The sequence below is a fragment of the Ziziphus jujuba genome, chromosome 1 (assembly GCF_031755915.1).
Source record: "Ziziphus jujuba cultivar Dongzao chromosome 1, ASM3175591v1".
NCBI classification, from domain to species: Eukaryota; Viridiplantae; Streptophyta; class Magnoliopsida; order Rosales; family Rhamnaceae; genus Ziziphus; species Ziziphus jujuba.
In genome coordinates this window covers 3,696,307-3,720,846 of record NC_083379.1, presented here as the reverse complement: position 1 = coordinate 3,720,846, position 24,540 = coordinate 3,696,307, and the positions used below count along the sequence as shown (strand labels likewise).

Genomic DNA, 24,540 nt, shown 5'->3' with positions numbered 1-24,540 from the left:
ATTATTAAAAAAAGATTGAAGGAGTAGTCAAATAAATGAAAAATAAAGTAAGAAAAAAATGCCAGCTGGAATGTGAAAGGAAAGGGCCTTTGACAGCCGACAACAAACAAAGGCCCAATTAACGCCCACACTGATTCCAGCCTCGGCCTGAATTTTCGCTTTATACAACAAAACACAACAAATCTGCGTCCTTCCCATTTCCCAATTCCCACCATGTGCCTTACCTAGTTCCCTCATTATTTCACAAACTAAACAATCATTAAATTAATCTCTTTTCTTTTTTTATTTATTTATTTTTCTTTCAATTTGGAATATATATATATGTATACAGAAACTTCAATTTCTTTCTTTTCTTTTTTTTTTTTTACTTAATTATTATTGACGAATTATCTTATTCAAAAATAAAAAATGATTCATTATCATCTTCCCCAAAAAAAAAAAAAAAAAATGTAAACGAAGAAAACCCATACTAGATTTCAAATTTTAGAGAATTTTTATTTATTATTTTTGTATGCATTGGTTAAATTGAGTGAATTGTTATAGTTGAAGACAATATAGGCTGTGTAATCATTTTCAATTAAAATAGATATATTAAATCATGCGAAATTAGTCTAATGGTAAACCTTTTAAACTTATGAAGTCATATATCCCGCTTATATTAAGATTGTTTTATTTTATTATTATTTTTGTTCTTAAAAAAAAAAAAACTCAAATATTTGTTTTTGATATATATTTTTTGACTTTTTAAAAAATATTTCCAATTGATTATGGTAAGCACATAATCTCATTAATTTCACTATTCTTTAGCATTTTCTGATTGAAACATAATTTATAAATACATGATTAACTAAGACTTTTTTTCTTTTTTCTTTTTTTGGCTCAATATTAAAACTATCCAAACGTAAACTAAATTGCCTTCAAAAGTATAATGAATAATCATTTTTCATCATAAGTTGTCAAACACTTAATAAATCTTTAATCCTTCTCACTTTTCAATATTTTATATGAAATTATATAAAGTCTACGATATCTAAAGAAAACAATCCTTTAAAATTTGGGAATAAGAATGTTCACATTACATGTGATTATATATCTATATCTATTAATTAATTAAATCCTAAAATTGCAAAATCTTGTATATATATGATACGATTTTAAATGAAGCATACCTTTGATGAGCTTGCATATGAATTTATAATACAAGCTAAAAATTAGTAGTATTAAATTTTTATAAATATACACTTAACTTGGACGGCTTGTGGGTCAACATGGACCCTCCCTGATTGGTCCAACTCAAAACCGTCCCATCCCAATGCAAGACGGTGACTACGCGTTCGGTGCATAATTTCTTATGATTCAAATTTAATTAATAAATAGAAAAAATAGTAATGAGTTATTTATAAAATCAAAAAGGGTATTAACTTAATATTTTATAAATTAGATTGATTTTTTTTTTTTTTGACGACTCAAAATAACTACCATAAAATCAGGTAATATATGAACTCAAAGAGATCAGAAACGGCAACGTGTGAGAACAAGCAGCAAACACCTGGCTAATTGATCAACGTGTAGATCTAAAATGGAAGCAACAAATAAATAATATTAATTAAACAGAATAAACAATAAGTAAATAATACGTATAATATTTAATTGATAAAAAAAATGTTATGTGGATTATGAAAATGGCATTGACAACCCAGAAAGGAGAGTGTTGGGAAGAAACGCCGACAGGACAGGGTTCCTTTGCCAGCATACCACAGCCTCAAATCTATGATATTATATTTGTTATATTTCATTATTATTCTTTTTTCTTTTTTCTTTTTGTTTTCTTAAGTATATTTATAATTTGACCTGTTCCTTTTTACTCTTGTTATGACGATTAATGGAGTTTCTAAATTTTTATGTAATTTTTTTGTTTTTTTTTCCAAAATTTAATAATCAAATAGTAAAAGTTAGAAATCAATTTTAACTCTAAAACTATGAGATTCATGAATCTTGTCGAATTTCATTATCAAGGCTAGTCCACAATTTTACATCATACATGGAATTATGATTTATCTGAAAGCTCATTTCATTCAAAAATCATGATTTGTTTGTATAATTACATCTCAAAATGTTGAAATTTCAATTTGCTTGTGCTTAGAGTGGTAAAAGCGTATTAGGCTACAGTTGCCAAGACATGGTTCACACCTACCATAATTGACAAAGTAAAACAACGTCAAACACATAAAATGTCATACAAGTATCTTCAAGCATTGGAAGATTACATAGCTACTGTATGATCTTTCTTACAATATGACATTTGGTAATTGAACAAGAATTTTCCTATAAGGGATTGGATAGGTCAAAAGGTTAGTTTGAAACTACATTATTTTGTATTGTTTGAAAAGGTAAAAGGCATGTGAACAAATAATGTATCTTAAATCCTGAGTTGGAACTAAAAATTTTATCCACATAAAGTACAATAGAATAAACATATTTTACCAACCTTTTTAGATACTAATTGATGAAACATAACATTTTTTTTTTTTTGGGGGGGGGGGGGTGTCGGTCCAAACAACAATTTCAAAAGATCAAGAAAAAAAACATTTAACATAATGTATTGGGATAAATTATCTAGTAATTTATTAACCACTTTTCCATTAAAAACAAAATAAAATTTATTAACCATTTACATGGACTGACATGTAAAATTTTAATAAATAAATTGTTACCGTAACATGTACGTGATGGCTGCAAAATGGAACCCTCCAGAAGAATTAGCGTAACAGACACGTATGTGGAATCTACCGCTGCTGGAAACTTTGGTGGAACGGTAAAAGAGTAAAAACAGTAAAATAAAAATAAAAATAAAAATAAAAATAAGGGAAAAAAAATAAAATAAAATCGAGGACCCACCCATTACCACCCTCCAACATGCCACATATTTTTTTGTCACCATCTTACCACCTCAACTTTTTGGTCCTTGGAGCCCCACGACATTGACGAAAGGCCCTGCTTCTTTCAAGCTCTGAAATATATGAACAATAATTCTATAAAATAATAATAATAAAAAATAATTAATAAATTCTATTTTAAAAAAAAAATACTGTGATTATTATTAATTAGCATTTGAAAAATATCTAGTGGGACACCAATCAATGCTAATTATAACTTTGAAACTTTTTCCAGCTTTGCTTCCCAAATACCTCTGTTTTGTATTTGTACTTGTTCTGCTTCCTCACTGATCTTTGAAGTACTTTTAGGTTGTTATTTATTTGTTCAATTGTTTGCCAAATTGGACAACTTACGCATCTTCGTATAATGCATAGAATTAAAATACATAGTGCCTGAAATTACTCATGTTAAAAAAATAGTCAAAATTTTCAATTTGTGTGATTATTGTATCAACTATATAATACAATTTCATCAAATTAAAAAAAAAACCATATATAATAATGCTATTAATACTTATCAACATCAACTAATGATATTATTTCACTGATTTATATTAAATTTTATTGATGATATTATTTTACTGATTTATATTAAGTTTTATTTATCTGTTTAACGTATCATTTATCCATATATACTTTAAATTACTTTATTTATAAAGAGATCAGTGAACAATTTTTTTTTTTAAATTTTTAGTATGTACCAAATTACTTTATCTATATATAAATATAGTTGCATCATACATATCTTAAATAGCTAAAAAATATAGAAATAATAAAAATGAATGCAATAAATCAAAACTTTCCAAATTTTACTATATATATTTTTTTAATTAAAAGGAAATGAAAGTGTATAAAAATTTGCAGATGTCCTGGTTGGTGTCCAGAGTCCCCCTTGTTAAGGAAAATCTATACAGTGAGAATACACTAGTAGTTTACAACGAAACTACACTTTATTTCTCAATCACATTATAAATAATCTCAATTCACCTTCCCATATCCAATAATTCCCACATTCATTAAGCCAAACCCAAAAAAGGGTAAGACAGTGAAAAGGAAGGAAAACCAAAAAAAAAAAAAAAAAAAAAATTATATACAGAGGAAGCCCAAAGCGTCGTCCTTAAAAACAGACAAAAGGGACACAGAGAAATAGAAGGAGAGAGTAAAAAGAAAAAGAGAATTTTGTTTTGTGGGTTTTTTTTTTTTTCTTTTTTTTTTTTTCCTCTTCTTCTCTCCCTCTCTTTCTAGATCACCCCTGTTTTTTCTGCATTTCTCAACCTTTTATCTCTGTTTTTTTATTCTCTGAGAAAGAGGCTTTGAATCAGAAAACCCAAAAAATAAGTATCAGAAATGGTTAAAGAAAGAGTGGAGAAGAAGATGTCTGTGAAGTTCGTATGGAGCTATGCGGCGGAGCTTAAGCTCTTATTGACAGCTTTGCTCATTCTCTGCAGTTTAGCCACCCTCCTCCAGTTCCTTCCTTCACGTTTCACCATCTCCACCTCTGATCTCCGTGTCTGTATTTCCAGAGTAGTTTCCCAAAACTCCTCCCAAACCCAGAACCAGACACTTCTTCTGGCTTTGGCGGCGGCTGCCCCACCGCCTCTCCCTCCTCCGCCGATCCCATCTCCCCCGTCCGTCGCGGTCGACAAAGATCGACTCCTTCCCAATGGCGCTCTCAAGCGCGTTTTCAACCCTTACGGTTCCGCCGCTTACAACTTCATCACCATGGGAGCTTACAGAGGAGGTCTCAACACTTTCGCCATTGTCGGTCTGGCTTCGAAACCACTTCATCTGTACGGAAAACCGACCTATCAATGCCAGTGGGTTCCGGACCTCAACTCCTCCGAACCCATCTCCGGCGTCAGCTACAAGGTCCTTCCCGACTGGGGTTACGGGAGGGTCTACACTGTCGTCGTTGTTAACTGCACTTTCTCTGTTCCGGTGAACGCCGACAACTCTGGCGGGAAGTTAGTGCTCTACGCCTCCACATCCGGCGGTGGCGACCGGAATTTCAACATCACGGACAGAATCGAAGCTCTGACGGAAATTCCGGGAAGCTTGGACGCCACCGTTTTCACTTCAAGTCCGAAGTACGACTACTTGTACTGCGGGTCATCGTTGTACGGAACTCTCAGTCCTCAGAGAGTGAGGGAATGGTTGGCGTACCATGTGAGACTATTCGGGCCGAGATCCCACTTCGTGATTCACGACGCCGGGGGGGTCCACGAGGAGGTGATGGAGGTTTTGAAGCCGTGGATGGAGTTGGGCTACGTGACATTGCAGGATATCAGGGACCAAGAGAGGTTCGATGGGTATTACCACAACCAGTTCATGGTGGTGAATGATTGCTTGCACAGGTACAAGTTCATGGCCAAATGGATGTTCTTCTTTGATGTGGATGAGTATATTTATGTGCCCCCCAAAAACACTATCAAATCTGTGCTCGATTCGCTCTCCGATTATTCCCAATTCACCATTGAACAGATGCCAATGAGCAGTAAGCTCTGCCTCACCGATGATGCTGGAAGAACTTACAGGTTCGTTTTCACTCATATCCCCTTTGTCTTTTTCTCTTAAATCCTGTTTTTCTTCTTTTATTATTATTATTATTTTATTTAAATTTTTTTTTTTTGGGGGCTTGTGATTTTTAAGATTTTTTTCTTCACTTTTTTTTTTTTGCATGCTAGTGAATTTATTACACAGATCTAAGCTCAATCAATAGCGAATTTAAAATTGACGTTTTCTGTTCTTGTAATATTTGGTCAAATTTTAATATTTGAATTGATCGAATTGGAGTAAGAAACAGAATCAATTTTGTATTAGATTGTCTATGTTAGCATTTTAATAATGAAATTTTGACTCCATGGTTTCTAACCCTGTTGGTAATTAAACATTGGATTCTTGAGAACAATGATATAGATTGTGTAAAAGTTGTCCTCCCTGTCTTGTAAGTTAGGTAGATGCATCACATGGTATTATTGGGTTGAGCTTGAAATGTGAAACTTTTTTCTTCTTTTTATGTTGATGTTGAAAAGCATGTCTATATTAGTTATGGTGTAAAGGTATTTGGTATTCGTAGCAAATTCTACTGCTCGGGTATAAATTTTTTCTTTGCTTCATTGTACTTGGACTTTTCCAAGTAGGTTTGGTATAAACAATTATTCTTAAGTTATATACTTTTCTTAAAGAAAATACTTGATTAGGATTATGACATTATCTATTCTTTTCAAACATGTATATGTAATATAAAACTATAATTCAGTTGTCGGTGTTCTCCGCCTTTCCGGTTCTATAAGAGCATTAGAATGATCTAACTTTACGTCAATTTCGGGAATGGAAAAGAAGTTAGAATTTTGGTGAATCTTCTAGTGCAAAACATGTATATATTCGACTCTAATTATGTTAGTGAAGAATCATAACCTCAGAATCAAACACGATTATAGATCATGTTTCTTTCTCCTACTAGATGCATGAAAGTCGCAATAGTCAAATGATGTTGTTAATTGTGGGCATGAAAGATTGGTACGTGTAATAAAATGTGCTTTTCAATGAACAAAGTAGTCTATTCATCAAGCTTTTTTTTATTAAGTATATGCCGACATGAGATTGGGAGGACCAATTTCGATATTGACAGTGATGAAACCAGCAAGATTATGACTGATTTAGTTGCTACATAAGGTGGGATCAACATGAAATACATCTTAATAACAGATGGTTTATGTTTTAGCCGCATGATTGATTAATTTGATGAATTGATTGCCATTAAGATTGGATATGCGAAACACATGGTTAATATTGTTGATGGATTTCTATGGGTGTTTTGTCTTTGACAAGTCTGCCTGGTGTTTTTTCGGTTGATAAGCTTATGGGAATAGTGTTGTTGCTGTTGTTGATATTGTTGTGTGGAAACAGGAGATGGGGTTTTGAGAAACTTGTATATAGAGATGTGAAAAAAGGAATAAGGAGGGACCGCAAGTACGCGGTGCAGCCGCGAGCTGTATATGCCACGGGGGTGCACATGTCGCAAAACATAGGAGGCAAGACAACGCACAAGACGGAGGGCCGGATCAAATATTTCCATTATCACGGCACCATCGCAGTGCGCCGCGAACCCTGCCGGAACCTCCTCAATTTGACACAGATCACCTTTGAAAAAACCCCTTATGTTTTGGACACAACAATGCGTGACATTGCTTTCACCATCAAGAAATTTGAGCTCAAAATGATCGGATCCAGACTACAGAAGACTCGTCAATGACAACCCCTTTTCTTTCTTTTGATAGATTTTTATTTATTTTCTTTTATTTAAATTTTTTTTTTCTTTTGCATTTTAGTGATGTGTTTAATTCCTTGTTTATTATTTGTTCTATATGATTAGATTGACTTCTTTGTAGAAGGGTAAATTCATTGGGAGGTGGGTTCTTTCTTGTATGATAATTTTTTTTTTTTTTTAATTAAAAGTATAGAGATACAGCCATACAGTAGATGGTGGTGGGGTATATGATTAAACATAAGCTTTGAACAGAATATGAGAGCTGTTTGCACTTTGCATTCAATTTTTTAATTTTTTTTTTCTTAGAAGTATTCTGATACTTTGTTTTTAGAATATAATAAAAAATGAGAGATAAATTTGGTTGATTGGTTTTTGCTGTCGGTACGTATAGGATGGGGGGACCATCAGTGCACTACCACCAAATGCATGCAGGGCTGGCTTTCATTTTTTGTGGCAAATGAACTTCCTTTTTCTGCTGCTGCTTCTTGCTTTACCTCCTTTGCTTGCTTCATACCTCTCCTTTTTTCTATTTGTTCATTATTATTTTCTTTATTTTTCTTGGATTTTATATATTTTTTTGGGTAATAATTTAGTTAAGTGTCGGCTTTGTCATCCAAGACGAAGTCAAAAGAGGACATGTGCCTCATTCTTTAACTAACACAAGAAAAAGGAATGGAAAAAAGAAAAAGAATTATGAATCATGATTTCGGTGAAGTTCACTTTAATCGAAAGGAACTGTTTTTATCTGTTGCTCTAAAATTCCTAGGATTCTTAAAGAGTTTATACTTTTTTTTTTGTGGGGTTATTTTCCAGAGCAATGTTCATGGAGATAAAGTTGTGAATTTTCACAGTCTAATTGAACTGCTTTCTATTCATTACACTCCATTAGATCTGTTAGTTTGAATATAACAGTTTATAATATCTTTGATGAAAGCAATTTTTAGCTTTAATTTTCTTCGTCCTTTTTGGAAACAGTACAGAATTAGTTTTCTTTCATAATTTTTACAGTCAATTTTCACCAAAACGAAAATGGAAAAAGATGAACCACAAAAAGGTTGTCCTCTATTGGAATCCATTAATCTTTACTTCCTCTGAGTTTTTAATTAGGAACCCTATTATATAGACCGGTAGCCTCCATAATTTTTATATAAAAAGCAGGGAATTGTGGTTTACTCAATTGGGTGGAACAGTACCAACAACAAAACTCAAGAGAAAACTAGTGTAGTGATGACAGTTGGAATAACAATTTAGGTGGGGCCAGATGCAAGAGGGTATCAAATTATCAACGGTGATAAAAACAAGACAACGAGGCAATGACCCCCGTGAGAGTATTAAACACAGTCCGAACTGCAAATGGAATTCCAAATTAAATGCCAAAAGAAAAAGAAAAATGCTTTGAAACGGGTATGAGAATGTGACAGATTTTGAAAGAGTTATTTATGAAGAATTAAGAATCAAAACTGACGTGTGAGTTGGCTTGGCCATGGTGGTCACAAGGAGTTTGGCAAAGTTATTTATGGGAGTGAAAAGAAATTAATAAAAAAAAATGTTTTTTTTTTTTTTTTTCTTTCTGGGATGAAAATGAATTTGAAAAAAAAAAATGTAGGTTTGAAAGAATGTGCAGCGTGTACGCTGGACAAAAGAGCAAGTAGCTGTATGTATGTAAAGGGTTTCTCTATCTCCGCCTGATATCCTCAATCCTCACCGTCACTCGGACTCCCAATGACAAGGCTTAAGGTGCACATGTTTATTATAGAATAATACCCATTTCTTGGCTGTCAGATCTCTCTTCCAATTTTATCCTCTATCCCTTCAGTTTTGCTGTAAAATAATAATTTACAACTTTTATTTTAGTTTACGTTTTACATGAAAGTTCTTGTCTTTTTTTATTTAGTTTCATTTACTTTCTTACAATATAATACATTATCTAGATATATACATTTCAGTTCAACTCTGAAAATTACATTTTTCAAAGTGCACATTAAATATATATTTAAATTTATAAACCACCTTTTTGAATCATGTATTAATGGTAACCATAATTAATAATTATTTTTTTTAATAGCAATTATGTATTTTTGTTATGGATTAATCCATAAAAAATATGGTGTCAACCACTGCAATAACGGTATCAAAAGAAAAGAAAACAAAGGAGAAAGCATGTAGACCACTTGGACTTCATATTATTGCTTGGCAGCTGGCATGGACCATGGCAGTTTATGCTTCTCCCTAATTCTTTCTACTAGTATCATGAATTATAGTGTAACAAAATTTCAAACCTCAAAAAAGAAAAAAAGAAAAAGAAAAAAGCATATAATAGAGCATCAAATCTGCCTAAATTTTATCATATAATTAACACACACATAAGAAATTAGGAATGGTTGGTCCAGTCCAAGCATCATCTAGGAGGTGAATAAATATCATTAATAATTATTGATTAGGAAGGGGGTGGTGGTAGTGGGACCCATGTCACATGAAGGGCACGCAGAGAATATTACACAAAAGGCCGCATTGAAAAATGCAAAAGAAAAAGTGTGATTTTTAAGAATCTAAAAGAAGGGGGAAAAAAAAAAATTACTATTTCTAACTTTGATGATTTTTATAAGTAGGAGTGATGATATGTATTATCTTTATCAATTTACTTTACAATTATCAATTACTGTGTCACCAATATATCCTAGTGATAATAATTACCAATTAATAACAAAATAAAAAAACACACTACTTTTTTTAGCAAACAAACAAAACACTATATATATATTTTAGAGTTTTGGATTCATAACCATTTTTGGGTTCAAAAAATTCGTTATTATAAAGAGTGAAGTGGAGTAAGCAGAGTAAAAGAAGCCTCTTTGCATTCATGTTCATCTTCTTCTTATTCTTCCTTTTTTCTACATCTTACATGTGTCCATGTCGTTTAATGATTTGAGGTTGTTAAAACGTCAATTCCAAAAAAGGAGGAATTGGGCCCACTTTCACTGTCTGTCTCGTGAGATTGAAGTTTCTATTTCAAAGAAGCCAGCCTTTGTCAATTTGGATTTTATATTTGGACGGTATGGTCGACAGGTGTTTCTTTTGTACGAACAGAGTTAATGACACTTGGTGTCTTATAGTTTTTTCATATGCGTGACAAAGAATTTAATTTCGATGGTACATTAATTTTTCAATGATAGTGGACATCAATTATTGTACGTGATAATTATGCTAGTAATTTTGATTTATAGGTTTCTTTAGGTCCTTATAAAATGGGAAAAACTCGCCGCTAGTTTCTATCTATTAATTCTATTTATGTTGAGTTGTTAAATGTATAATGCAGGATCTAAAAAAATAAAAATATGAAATAATATATGGATAGTAAATTATTATTTCATTTTGTTTTTTTTTTTTTTTTTGTTGCTTCTATTGTAAAAATGACAATTTGTCTTGTCTCTAAAGTAACATTTGGTTAGTACTTGGTAACTATTGCGCACGCTTAGTCATACGGGTACAAATGGGGAAAGCATTGGGCAAAAGGACATGAGTAAAAAACATACAAGAACCAAGAATAAAAAGAAAAAAAGTAAAAAGGAAAAGATAAAAGAAGAATGAAAGACAAGCTTTCTTCTCACACAGCTCACGGAGGAGCCATACGCTCTAAAATAGATGACCCTTCGAATCCAATCAAAGAAAAGGAAAAAGGCACTTTGATAAAAGCCCAAAATTTTGTTTGACACTATCAGGACTATGTTGGATTCCCATGGGTTATCCGTACAGAAGCCCATATGTGTATGTCCAGAAGAATCTTAAGATACCTTTCAAAAAATAATACAAAGAAAGTTTGTTTTCAAACCTAAACCAGCAAAAAGAAAAAAGTGAAAAAAATATATATAGAAAACCAAATATATTCTTAGAATTGTACTAGTTTGATAATTGTTATCTATTAGCAACCTTCTTGGATTTCTCTCCTTCCCACATCGTGATTATTTTGGATCAGTATATTTTGGCACCCCTATACAATATCCCAGCAAATAAAACCTGAGCAAGTGCATAATTCTGGAAAAAAGTGTTAAAGCATTGAAGCATTCTTTTCAGCTTTCTGATAAATGAAACGTTAAATCACATCTGCATCTGGCAACAAAAATACCATTACAACAAGGTAAAACAGATATTTTGGCCAAAGGCCCATCATGAATTGTCTCAGTTAACCAAAAATAATACATGGCAAACTACAAAACTATGCAATGATGTTTCTAACATTTCATTAAAACTACAAAAGCAATATTCTCCTTCGTTTGCTGCAGAGAAAAACATTACCCCATTCTCCTCAATGTCCTCCAAATTTCATTTTCAACCAGAAAATGTTTGTTGAACTTTATTGACTGTTGGAAGCTTATTATACCTGATACTTGGAAGCACTCATGGTGTGTTACTCTCCAATTTGTTCAGCCAAACACTTGTTTAGGTGGAAATCAAACAATTAATTGATTAAAAACTAACATGAATGCTAAATCACTTATTAATACTAGAAAGTAATTAAACTTACGGGTATGAAACATAGATTAAAAATTCTCACATAAATGAACCAACATCCTGCTAAACATTCCTAAGTGGAAAAACAGAAAGAAGCGAAACCAACAGTTATATATTTTATCAACAAAAGTAAGATATGGAGGAAGGATACGACTCCATAAATATCTCAAATCAATAACACTATCAGTAAAATGATGTTATCAAGAATTAACCAAGCTCATACTCTGACCTATACATAAGATATCTTGTTATCCATACTCCCATGAAACTATCACAATTATTAGGAAAAAAGTTAATGAAAAAAAAAAATTATTGTTACAAAGATTTTCATGGTATGATTTATGTATAATAACAAAATTAAATTCCATGCAAAAAAAATAGGATTTACATGTTAAAAATCATGTACATCAACAATTGTAAAGAGATTCAGATCATGTTCAAGACACAAACTTGGCAAAATAAAAATAACTCATCATACTCAAAGTTTACTTCTGCATAAATTATTATAGTCTCAGTGGGCTCTGTATAGTAGTTCATTAGTAAAACTATATCAACTATCAAGCAACCATTCTTAACAAATGCCAATATTGATTTATGCAAGTACTTTTATTTTATTGTTTTGGCTAGAAAACAAAAAAGGTTTAAGGTGTCCGTATCAAAAAAATTCTGAAATCATCATAGACAACCAAAACATACTGAAAAATCATAGGGGTTAAAAATATTGAAAACGGGCAAAGAAATTAGGACCTCCAATAGCCATTTTGATTGTCTACAACCCTTAACTAAACGTTCTACATAAAATAGTAGTTCTCATTTTTTTTTTAGAAACAGTACTAGTTTTATCAAAATCCAACAATATTATGATTGTATAGTTGACATGAATTTTGATTAGAACAATTAAGATAATAATATAAGTAACAACAATTTGGCAAAGGCCCAGCATAAGATTTGCAAACGAAAAACCCAAAATGGCCTGAATCTGATTTGTGCATTAAAAACATAAATGTTTCAGAGGCTGAAACACACTATTTTCAGTCATTAGTCGTAGCTGAAACACACTATTTTCAGTCATTAGTCGTACATAAAAAGCCAAGCAACATAACAAAAAAAAGTAAGAAAAGCAATACAATATATCTAAATGCGATCATCCCACAAGGACTGTGAGCGAACATTGCTAGCTTTCAAAAGAGCCCCAATTTCTTGAGGAGGGTTCATGCCTAATTTAGATGCACGCTCCCACCGAGCCAGTCTTGTCATCCCAGCGCAGGGTCCATACGCCATGTTCAGGTCGAATTGCCTCAGAAGCTCCTCTTTCTCATCATAATCATCTATCACACCAATCAAAATCACATTTTTAAATAAAATCAGCGCCATAAAAATTAAAACAATAAAAACCCACAATTACATTTCTAGTTAAATAGATGAATTAAGAACAAAATTGGGTTTTTATTTTTTTTTTCCAAAGGCAAGATTTTTTTTTGATGGGGTTTCCCAAAAAAAAAAAAAAGAAAAAACCTTGAAGGTCAGGAGAGCCATGGGAAAAGAGAGCAGGAGGCTGGGCAACATCGGAGCCCAGAGTGAAAGAAGCGTGGGGTTTTGATTTTGGGGCCGATGATTTCTTGGAAGAAGCCTTTGCTATTCCACTCTTCTTCTTCTGCCTGTAGAAACCCTTCATGCTCCCTTTCGTCGCCATCTCTCTCTCTCTCTCTCTCTCTCTCTGCTTTCGAATTTTTGTAATTTGAATTTTGAACTCTTTTGGGGGAAGCTTCTCTTCTTCGCATCAAACAAATCATCAGCTTTGTTCACGTGGAAGCGCACGTGCTTATACCATCCGGGTTTTATTATTATTTCTTTTTCTTCTTCTTCTTTTAATCTTTGAATATAATTTAGTTTCTTTTTTAAAAGAGTGAAATTGATCTTTATATTAATTCTATAAATTGGTATTTTCATTGTATGAATGCCCGTTTACTTCCAACGTGATTAACTCTTTGTGTTTCTTTACCTAAACCAATGAGCTCAAATCAGCATCTATACATTCTAATTGGTGATGATGATAATTAAGGTTATTTGTCCAAATTATAAATATACAAGTTCGTCTTATGATACTCTAAAAAGTTACTATTTTAATTTCATTTTATATATGTTCTTAATTACTTGAACATGCTATGATTCTTTAAGTTATCGAGAATGATTTTGAGCTAATGGTTTCAAAGATGAACAAATTTGAAAGTTAATAATATACCAAGTGAATTAAACATTATTTGTATACGGTGTTATTTTTAATAATATAGATAGTTCGAATAATTTTTTACTTTTAAAAGGAAAGTTTAAAATAAAACCAAACTTATTTAATAATTAATTCATTATTTAAGTGATAATAGCAAGCAAAATTAACCTCCTTATGTATATTTGTTTTTGTATAAATCTTGTTAATTTTCATTGAAAAAAATTTGTTAAAAAGAAAATCAACGTGAAAAAAAGAAAACCTCATATACAAATGCAGATAAATATTGATTTGTTTTATTAATTACAATTTATATACTGTATAAAAAGTTTATTTTGTATTTTATTGTTTAAAATTGGAATTTGGAACTCTTATTCAAACTAGTAGTAATTTTATCATTAGACAATGCTCCTTTAAATAAAGCAGAGTTACTTGTTTGTTATCTGAAGAAAGTTGTGGCTCCTGATGTTACCATACTTGATTTAGACTCTGCTATCAAGAACTTTGTTGAGAAAGCTGCCTCATACTTTCCTATATATTGGTTTTGGCTTGAATGAGTCAGTGATATCAAATTTAGCCATAAAATATAGGAAAAAGACATGGTTTTCAGGGGCAAACATCATAATCTCTTATGATTCTGACAAGGTTCCTGCTTTGGCATTCCTTCAACCAAATTACAATAAACAGAGCATTTTCTATGGTTCCTTTGAAGGATAGTTTCTATTCATATTTAGATCCTAAGTTTCAGCTATTTATCAGGTTTTATATCATTTATTAAATGATACATTGTACTATCAGTTTGTAGAAATATTAAGTCTCTCTAACAGTTTATAACAGAAGGATTGCCACTAATATTCTTGTAAATTTGTTTTTCTCGCATGGTGAAATATCCAGAAAGCCAAGCCCTCCTACAAGAAATCCTCTTAATGCGATAAAACAAATCAAATATATAAAGCAAAGCTTACTGCTTGAGCATGTATAGATATATAAAGAACCATTTTAAGTAACTACTTTTAAGATTGAGGTTTGAAATTTTGAATAATAAACTATCAAAAATCAGATTTTTAACGTAATAGTCTGTCAAAAAAAAAGGATTTTTAAGGTTACAGTTTTGATTGGAAAAAAAAAAAAAAAATACTAACATTTCCTTATATATATTCAAAATAAAGTTAATTATGAACACAATATAATTATTGATCATCTGTTTTATATTCTAACAGCATTTTTTAATCAATAATGTTAACTTATTTGTCACAAACATTTACCAAATGATACTAGTTAATATATTATTGATGTATTACTACAACCTTAATATGTGATTGGTGAAATATTATCTGTAACTCAGTATTGGTGTATTACTGTAACCTTAATATGTGATTGGTAAAATATTATCTATAATTCAAGGAACAAATTAGTTAATGTGGAACCCAAAAAAAGATAAAATTTTGGAACAAACTAAAGAGGTGGAGGAAATATTTCTAGCAAGTAAAAGAACAAAACCATGTGGTTGGAGAAAAACACTAGGCATTATCAATGCTCAGTGTCCAAACACATGATAATAGAGTCAAACAATAAAAAACTAGGATTTCATTATTACTTCATGCACTCTGAGCTTCCAAAAAGGCATTGAAGTCCTCCCTAGCCTTGCGCAATCTTGGGGTAATGCAAGAGGCCGGTGACGCTGGGTACGACGTAGGAGACGATGACACAGAGAACCGGACATGGCGAGATGATTCATGAGATTTCCTAGGTGCAGAAGATGCAGCTGCTCTTGTGGAGCTATTCTTGAGAACCCCTTTGCGATCTTTGTCGAAGACGAAAGCAGCAGTAACTGGGGAATGAGCATCATTACCACCGGTTCGTATCAACTCCAATGGCAGATCAAAGTATAGATTCATGGAATCTCCATCTTCGTTCATGTCATTGATAATGGCCGATGAAGCCCACGACCCACATTCAAATTTCTCCATTGACACTGTTCTGGATATACCATATTCCACTTGATGATCACCACCTTCTACCTTTCTTGGTCTCACCGGTTTAGCTTTCCCAAAGCCAGGTAGGAACAAGCACAGAGCTCCGCATTTGAATCCATCATCGGAAATTTCCATGTTTTTATCATCAGCATTGTTACTGCTCTTATGATTCACTTTGCTAGTGATCTGGTCAGTTTTGGAGAAGCTGCCTAAGTTCTTGTTGTTGATCATTTGTTCGACGGCATTGGGTTTGTTATGCCAAAGATCAAAGTCATCTGATGGTTGAAATGCTCTTCCTTGCCCACATGATTTGCTTCTGCTCAAGTGAAGTTCTTGTCCCAGAGTGAGAAGCCCATCTCCCGGAGATTGAAGCCTGCTATGATTTTCGATCTGCCGGGGAGATGCATGGCTTTCGTTTCTCCATTTTTTCTTCAGAAATGCTTTGCCAAATCGAGGCGACGAGTTGGCTGAGTTGGGGAGGCTGCAGCTTAAGAATTTGGGATTTGCAGGAAGAAGAGGAGGAGGATGTAAGTCCATCATAGCAGAGGTTGGAGGAGTAACAGCAGGCAATATCAGAATTGAATCAGCACACGTTTCTCTCAATGATGATTCTCTGAGTGATATCGGGTCCACAGATATCTGCTTTTCCTTCATCAAGCTCTCATTCTTGATCAAGAATTTAGGCTCTTCGATGGCCAAGAATCCAGAGCTTTCATGGTCAGGTTGTTGGAGATTATTAATGTTGCTGTCAGAGTTGGGAACCACAGGATGTGAAGAAGGAAGTGCCATGGTGGTGATGAAGGTGAAAATGGAAGTGAGAGAGTCTTAAGAATTTATAAGGACGAAAGTTAGAGAGATCAAAGAGACGTGAGAGGCATGTTTTCCACAGTTACCCTAGTTGTGATTTCCATGTTCTTGGTCCAATTTATCTCTCTGTTTCCCAAAGGGCACATCTGAATTTAATCAAAGAGAACCCCAAAAAATAAAATAAAAAGAAGTAGAAAGAATACAAATTGGCAAAGGGTGAGAGATAGAGAGTTGACTTTTGTAGTACAAGGATGGGAATGGGATGGAGGTGGAGGCTTTAACTATTTGGACAACATCACGTTCATGACATGGCCACACGCTCCCAGGAGAACACCAAAACTAGAAAATAATAAATAAATAAAGTTTGTCTGATGTGCTTGCTTAAAAACACTATATAATATTCTAACTAAAAAAGAAAGAAGGAAAAAACTGTATAAAATACTAAAAATCTAAGTGGAGACGTCAGTCTCAAGGGGTTCATGGAACCTAGATCATGAGCTCAAATCCTGTATGGAAAAATATTAAACTAATATCTAAAAAATTCCATTACCAACCATTAACTCCAAATACATGCAACTAAGAAAAATTAAATACCGGTTTATGCTCAACCAACTTTGTTTAGACAGGACTATCTTCTTTCTTGTAAGTTCCTTCCAAGTTCAAAAGCATCTCAGTGTCTCTTTCTACATTTTTAAACCTAAAAACAAATCAAACTGCACTGACCAATAATTTAAAAACTGCAGGAAAATAAGAGTAACAAATCACAGAAATACAGGTCCATTTGTTCGTCTGTGTGTACAAAATAACTTGCAATTTTCTTCTCTCTTATGTGGGGAATTCCAAGCACAGAGCATCACACAACAAAATTATTATTACATTTCATGATTGGAATATACAAACTGTTGTGGAGAAACAATGACACTGAAATAGATCTACTTCAAAGGCATGGTTATACACGGTGAAGTCAGATGGTAAGAAAATAACCTTCTACTGGAGAGAATTATAAAATAAAATCAATACAACTGAGATACCAATGATCACAGGAAAAGCCGTTACTAAGTACAGCGCTCCATAACCCTGCAAGATTATAAACTTTTTATACAACCTGGAGATTAACTACAGAATCTACAAAATTAATAAGCTAGATTAGTCATTTACTGCAGCCCTCATAATTTTGGAATTTAATCAACGGTCAGCATGCATGAACCAAAAGAAGCAAAAAATTTGCAATAAAATATAGTATTTTATTAGGTTTTAGATTAACTATAACAATTCAATTTGAAATAAAATATAGTATTTTATTAGGTTTTAGATTATATATAACAATTCTGTTTTGAATATTGGTCAACATAACCATGGTGCAGTGTATTTTCTTCTAATACTTTAAGAGTAAACGAACACTGTTTTCATAACATAACTAGTGGTAACTACAAATTGTTTTGGAGAAGATATAACGATACACATTCGTTAAATCAGTAAATCCAGTAATTGCAAGAAAGCATTATTTAAATTGTTTAGGAGAAGGCCAAAGTATCAAACCACAACTGAAGGCACTTCACTATCATCCTTGGTTTCATCTTCAATCTCAGCAGCTGTATCCCAATCGACGTTCAGTCTCCTAGCAGCCTCTTGAGGATCAATACCGGTATCTGTGGCTCTTGCATATAAGGATTTGCTGGGTTTTTTCTTTGTTGCTTCAACCTATATACGAAACAGCATGTAGGAAATTGAGTTGTGTGGATACTTATAGCAGTGCCTGTCAAAGAAATATGAGTACATAGTTGACCCTTGTCTAGCAAATCGGAATCTAAACTCATGATAAGCAATTTGTTCTGCTTGATAATATATTTTTTAAGGATGTACGAATAAATACAAGTTAAGAACATTCTTCCAGGAATGTATCATCTGAGTGATAGGCTAATGTGTTACCACACAAATAATAGCTGGTAGTATATCTTTCACTATGTTTTCCAGTTTACTAGAGAATAAAATTTTATTTTGTTCATCCTGCATATCATCATTTGCTGCTGATCTTTTTTGAAGGACCTAGTGGCATGGAACTAATCCAGCTGACAGCCCACAAAAATGCAATTTTGATAGTTCTATTAAGCAGCAAGCTGTCATATTATGTCCCTTCTTTTTTCCTTAATAACAAATATTGCTATTAAAAGGCTCTGCCAAAAAAAGAAATTTCTAGAAGTATACCCAGGTAATATGTTTTCTTACAAGAACCCTATGTTGATATTGGCACGTCTTCTTAGAGATAAAAAAGAAGAAATAAAGAAAAGTAAAATGACAAGTAAAAGACCCAAAAAAAAAAAAAAAAAAAATTCTAACTTGGCATGCAACAATCAAGGACATTACCCAAACAAAATAAAAATATAACGTCTCTAAAATCTATGACTATTGTGCTAAAATTACAATATTACCTCTAGGTTGGGCCATTGCAGCATTTCTTCAGCCAGCACCTGAAGAGCAACCCGGTTTTCCGGGACTTTCCCTTCATTCACCTAATAAGTTGAGAAAAAACAAACTCATGAAATCAAATTTTTCAGTATTTCTACAAATGAGAAAGAGATAGCTACGTCTTAACATGTAATACTAACAATAATACATATTGCATACTACTACTCACATTCAAACATAGAGAAATATGTAATACAGCACATTGATACTTTAATATCAATCATCTTGTCTTATTAGAGATCCACATACTCTCACCCTCCTATTCCAACTGTTGATCTCAACCTTCTGTTGCTCTTAATGAAGTTAAAAGGTCTACTATTGCAATTTTGTTATGTCTCTTAGACTTTCAGGATACTTTATGTTATCTAGAGTGGAAGCATCTTTATGCAAGAGAAAATGAATGTCTGAACATCTAGAGGTAGATGGGAACTCATTAAGTTACCAGATGGGGAAGGAACTTGTTGGTTGTATGTGGGAGTTTTAAGTCAAGTATACTCCAGATGACGGTATTGAGTGCTTAAATGCTCAAATAGTCACAATAAAAGTATACACAAACTTGTGCTGTAGACATTTACCCCAAAAAAAATAAAAAAGAAGAAGAAGAAGACTTGTGCTCAAATAGTTGCACATCTTAATTTTGCATGTCTACTTGTCGCATTGGTAGCCCTTGTTTGAACATATGAAGAACCATTTGAAAAAGATATTTCAAACTAAAGACTTCGGCCAATTAAGATATTTTCTTGCAAATAGAAGTTGACATGGTAAGAAAAGAATTGTCTTGTCATGAAGTAACTATGCACAAAATTAACCGAATGAAAAAGCAATATTGGGAATCAAAAGCCCATGCATACTACCATAAGTCTATACAGACAATCAAATGTGCTGAGAATGAAGATTTCAGGACCACACTTTACTTTTGCTGTAGGAGTAGTAAGCCACTTTATGGAATTGTCTAAAAGATTTGTAAGATAATATGTACACCATTTTATATCATTGATACCTCTGCTGTTTCATTAGATTGGTCGCATACTGTAAGTAGTTATTCAATGAGTTCGTAAACAATGTTCAATGAATTCAGCCTTTTCTCTGCTACTCTAGAATCAAATTTAAAGAATATAACTTCAGATTTATTGGAGTTACAGTAATAGGAGTAAACACAGCCAGCTGAAAATAATAAAATTTTGAGAACATATAAATAAATCACAAACTTACTTGTTCCAAAGCTTCTGCTAAATCTTCCCTTGTTGGGGTATCGGGATCTTCAATGCCAAGCAATCTCCTGCGCTCAACTTCTCGTGGGTCCTCAATCATGATGGTTAACTTAACCTACAAAAATGTGAAACAGCAAAAATGAATTGCTTACTGATACTTAATTTTTCCGCATTGCAGAACAAGTTCTATTGAAAATGAGCTTAATAAATTCTGAAAGACCAAAAGGGGCTTGAAGTAAAGAAAAAATGAAATGCAAATACCTCACTGAAGAGCATGTCTCTGTTCTTGCGGAGAAGCTCCAAAACCTGATAGAGATAAGAGAGGAAGAGAAAAAAATAAAATAAAATAAAATAAAACTGTAAGAAGGGAAAACAGAGATCATTCAAGGATTAGTGAATGGTAAATAAAATAATACCCTTTTGATTTGGCGGACGTATTCGAGGTCTTGAGGATCGGCATCGTCTTTGTCGAGCTTGTTATCTTGTGGGGTAGTTGAAGCTCGGAGTTCAGTGTCTTCCATGCCGGCGAGAACGATTGCACTTCTCCTCTTTGGGGTTGGAAGATAGTGGAAACCGAGGTTGAGAGCTGAGACTCCGCCATTGGGATAGGAATTGAAGGAACGATGGTAACAGTGAACCAAAACTGCAAACCTACCAAAGCAAGAAGAAGAAGAAGGGGTGGATGAAATTGGCGCCCATTGAAGCATTTGCACACTCAACGGCATTTTTTCTTTTTCTTTTTTTAATTTTTTAATCTGTTTCTGTGATTTGCAAATATAGGATACGATAAGATAAGATGCCAATGCCAAATATTACGAAAATGCACACAAACTGCCAACTGCTAAGTGCAGTTCTGTCTCTCCAATCACTTTTTGAATTGTGCGTGTGCCCCTTTTTTTTTTTCTTTTTTTTCTTTTTTTTTTTTGTATCATTATATGATGCTCTATTTTATTTGCTTGATAAATAAACTAAATACTTTAATAAGCTAAAAATCTTGTCTTAATACAAAAAAATTCATTTGGAGTCAGAAAATTTGTTTGAAAACACAAAAAATAGATGTTTTTAAAAATCTACTTTCTTTTCAACATGCAAAGGGATATTTGGAAAATTTGGAAAGAGAAACTAAGTGAAAAACACTTTAATTTGAGCATAAAGACTGGCAATTTGGTGGACAGTTCAGTAATTAAATAGAGAAGAAAATGAATGGGGTTTCTCTCCTCTGCTAAAAAAGAAAAAAAATGAAATGCCCAGTTCTTTTTTCAAAAAATGTGCACGTTTCATATGAGGACACTGAATTGGGTTTTTTTCCAAATTATGGACATTACACCTAAATATAGGAGGGAATTTGGCCCTTTACCCTCCTTGGCAGGGCGTTAATGAAATATACCCCTTTTCTTTCAATTTTTTTTTATTTTTACCATATCAATTATAATCTTAAAATAATTTCAAAAGACATCCATATCCTTTTATATTAATTTCCAATCTATTTCCACCAAAAACCTTTACTTCATCCCATTCTACATCATATTACACACCACGAAAAACCCTTTTAACTTTTCAACTAAAAAACAAAAAACTATTTTTTTCTATTTTTTTAATCCACTTATAAGCATCATCAGGTAATTTTTTTTTTTGTTTTTTGTTTATTGTCGTGTGTGATGTATATATATTGTGGATTTCATATTTACATCAAATACTTGGAATTTTAAAAATATATAATATTTCTTGAGTACAATGTGATATATTTAGAAGTGTGAATCGCTTTATTGATGTTTAAAAAACCGGTTAAAAATTTGAAATTTATGTTAGATTAAGGTTTTTATATGGAAGTTATTAAAATTTAAGTTTTAGGATAGATTGACACTGGGTATCAGTAGGAAATGAAGAGAAGAAAAAAAGGGACCGGTTTGGCCTGAAACGGTGGCCGAAGGTGGGAGAAAATTTCTGGTCAGAATTTGGGTACGAGACCCGGTTCGGGTCGACCAGCTGGAGGTTAAAGGAGAAGCGAACGATGTGTCGTCTGTTACTAACGACATGTCGTTCGGTCGGCCAGCCATACGACACGTCGTCCTATTAAGATGACATGTCTTTAATTAGAAACGACATGTCGTTTTTGTTTGTGTGTGAGGGACCACTTGTCGTTTTGCTGATGTAATCGATGATGTCAACCTTTTTTTTTATTTTTAATTTTTTTTAAAAAGAGTTTTGGGGTTCAAAAGGAGAAAAAAATATGGAGTTGATTAAGGTTTATAGTTTGGCACAAGCTTAAAAATTAAAACTAATATAAATTAATTTTGGAAGTGATAAAAAATGTGGAATTGGTTGGATAAATAAATGTGTTTGATCAAATTCTATGTTATTTTAAGTTGTTTATATGTAGTTATATATATATATATACACATATATATACACTTTAAATGTAGATGAAAATGAGCAGCATTGGCAATTTAAATTGAAATGGTTATTTTGTATTGTTTAGAATTATATAAATTATGTGTTCGTAATTTAGGATTATGGTTATTTATATATGCATACATAGTTGACTATGTGGCTAAAGGTAGTTAAAAAGTTATTAATGTTGTCAAGTTAAATTTATAGGTTGTATTTTATAATGGCACAAAAAAGGAATTTGCGATCTCAATCGAAGAAGGGAGTTAAGATGATGCAAACTAAGAGACGCAGTGGCAGCATATCAGCACCCGACTCTAAGCGTCGACGAACTATTAGGCATCAATCCAAAGCTGAGAAAGAAACCACCAAACTTCCAGGGCACATTCCACTCTCCTCTTCCCCATCTGAGATGGTAAGTTTTATATTCATTTATGTAGTTTAGTGCGGTAAGTGATAATAGATCTGTCGGTATTTATTCATAAATGTGAATACTTCAGAAAAGCTTCACCCAATGGCCATCGAGATTTTTTTTAGTTCATTGTAGGTTGATTACTGATGGTTTCATCGGTAATTACCACTAGTGCAAAAATGTGAACCCATATGTCTTAACATTTGGTTGAAAATTATTATTATCAAGGTAGGGTGGAAAAATAGGGTATGATTAAATGGTTGACATTTGTTCCATTTCTGTAATTCATTTTGCAGGCCAATGACGCTCCAAAGGAACGGATCTTTCAGAATGCCGATATATTTAAAGTTAGGGCACATTCATTCGGGAATCCAATAGAAGCGAATGAAGTAATTACAAGTGTCCTCATAAGTGAGCAGCTGGAAAAGTATAGACAAACATGTTTTGGACACTTACTTGACATGAAGAACCTCAAGTTCTCTGGCCATCTAGTGCATCACCTATTTTGCAGACGAATTGTGTCCAACGATCCAGAAGTACTGGAGTTTAACTTCGGCGGATTTGGAGTGCAGTTTACGAAGTGGGAATTTGCACTAATTAGTGGTTTAAAGTTTTGTAGGTGCCCTTCCATATATGATATGCTAAATCCAAAAGGAAATGAGCTGCGCACGAGGTTGCTAGAAGACATGACTGACTTGAAACTGCCCGAACTGGCTCGAATATTCAAGGGTACAGATTATGTGGATGATTGGGATGCTGTAGGAATTACATTACTATATTTCTTAGTTCATGGTGTACTCGGAATGGATCCGAGGGTTCAAATAAATAGAAAATTCATTGATTTGGTTGCTGATATGGAGGTATTTAATTCCTACCCTTGGGGGTTTTTGAGCTACAAGGAGACAATTGACTCATTGCACAATGCATTCCACCATAGAGGACGTGCAGTAAAGAATAAATCACAATCGTAGGTTTTCCATTGGTGTTTCAAGTACGGTAATATATTTAATACATGTAGTGTTTACTTAAAAATTATATTTAATAACCTATAATTTATATTTTGTAGGTGTGGGGGTTTGAAGCAATCCCTGATTTTGGTAACCATTTTGTCGAGCGGCGGGAAATCCATTGTCCGAGGATCCTTGGATGGCATGCTACAAGTCAACCAAGCCATTTTACTGTCCATTATTGGTTCACCTCAAATAGCAAGGTGAGGCAAATTTATTTAAACTATATGGTACGACTACATTCAAGTTACATTATCAATGTCCAGTTTTCAAATTTACTTTTTTTTTCCTTTTTTCATTTCATGCAGTATGTTGCGCACTGGAGGTTAGACGC

The 24,540-nt window shown here is 33.0% G+C and overlaps 4 protein-coding genes across 4 annotated transcripts; 1 reads left to right on the top strand and 3 right to left on the bottom strand.

The window, feature by feature from the left end:
* The first annotated feature begins 4,006 nt into the window (after nt 1-4,006).
* Nucleotides 4,007-7,579, top strand: LOC107404726 (galactan beta-1,4-galactosyltransferase GALS3). The gene is made up of 2 exons (XM_016011717.4): nt 4,007-5,470; nt 6,846-7,579. Exons 1-2 carry the CDS (start codon nt 4,284-4,286, stop codon nt 7,189-7,191), a joined length of 1,533 nt encoding a protein of 510 aa, XP_015867203.1. The 5' UTR covers nt 4,007-4,283; the 3' UTR covers nt 7,192-7,579.
* A 5,105-nt stretch (nt 7,580-12,684) lies between these two features.
* On the bottom strand, nt 12,685-13,492 carry LOC107404725 (uncharacterized). Its single transcript, XM_016011716.4, has 2 exons — nt 13,231-13,492; nt 12,685-13,043 (listed from the first exon to the last, which is right to left on the bottom strand). The coding sequence occupies exons 1-2, from the start codon at nt 13,406-13,408 to the stop codon at nt 12,850-12,852; spliced, it is 372 nt and encodes a 123-aa protein (XP_015867202.1). The 5' UTR covers nt 13,409-13,492; the 3' UTR covers nt 12,685-12,849.
* Nucleotides 13,493-15,298: 1,806 nt separating this feature from the next.
* LOC107435947 (uncharacterized) lies at nt 15,299-17,422 on the bottom strand. The gene has a single exon (XM_048467548.2). It carries the CDS (start codon nt 16,702-16,704, stop codon nt 15,538-15,540), a length of 1,167 nt encoding a protein of 388 aa, XP_048323505.2. The 5' UTR covers nt 16,705-17,422; the 3' UTR covers nt 15,299-15,537.
* Nucleotides 17,423-17,570: 148 nt separating this feature from the next.
* On the bottom strand, nt 17,571-21,209 carry LOC107404724 (ycf3-interacting protein 1, chloroplastic). Its single transcript, XM_016013807.4, has 6 exons — nt 20,816-21,209; nt 20,661-20,705; nt 20,401-20,514; nt 19,152-19,232; nt 18,262-18,423; nt 17,571-17,799 (listed from the first exon to the last, which is right to left on the bottom strand). The coding sequence occupies exons 1-6, from the start codon at nt 21,122-21,124 to the stop codon at nt 17,710-17,712; spliced, it is 801 nt and encodes a 266-aa protein (XP_015869293.1). The 5' UTR covers nt 21,125-21,209; the 3' UTR covers nt 17,571-17,709.
* Between the last annotated feature and the right edge of the window lie 3,331 nt (nt 21,210-24,540).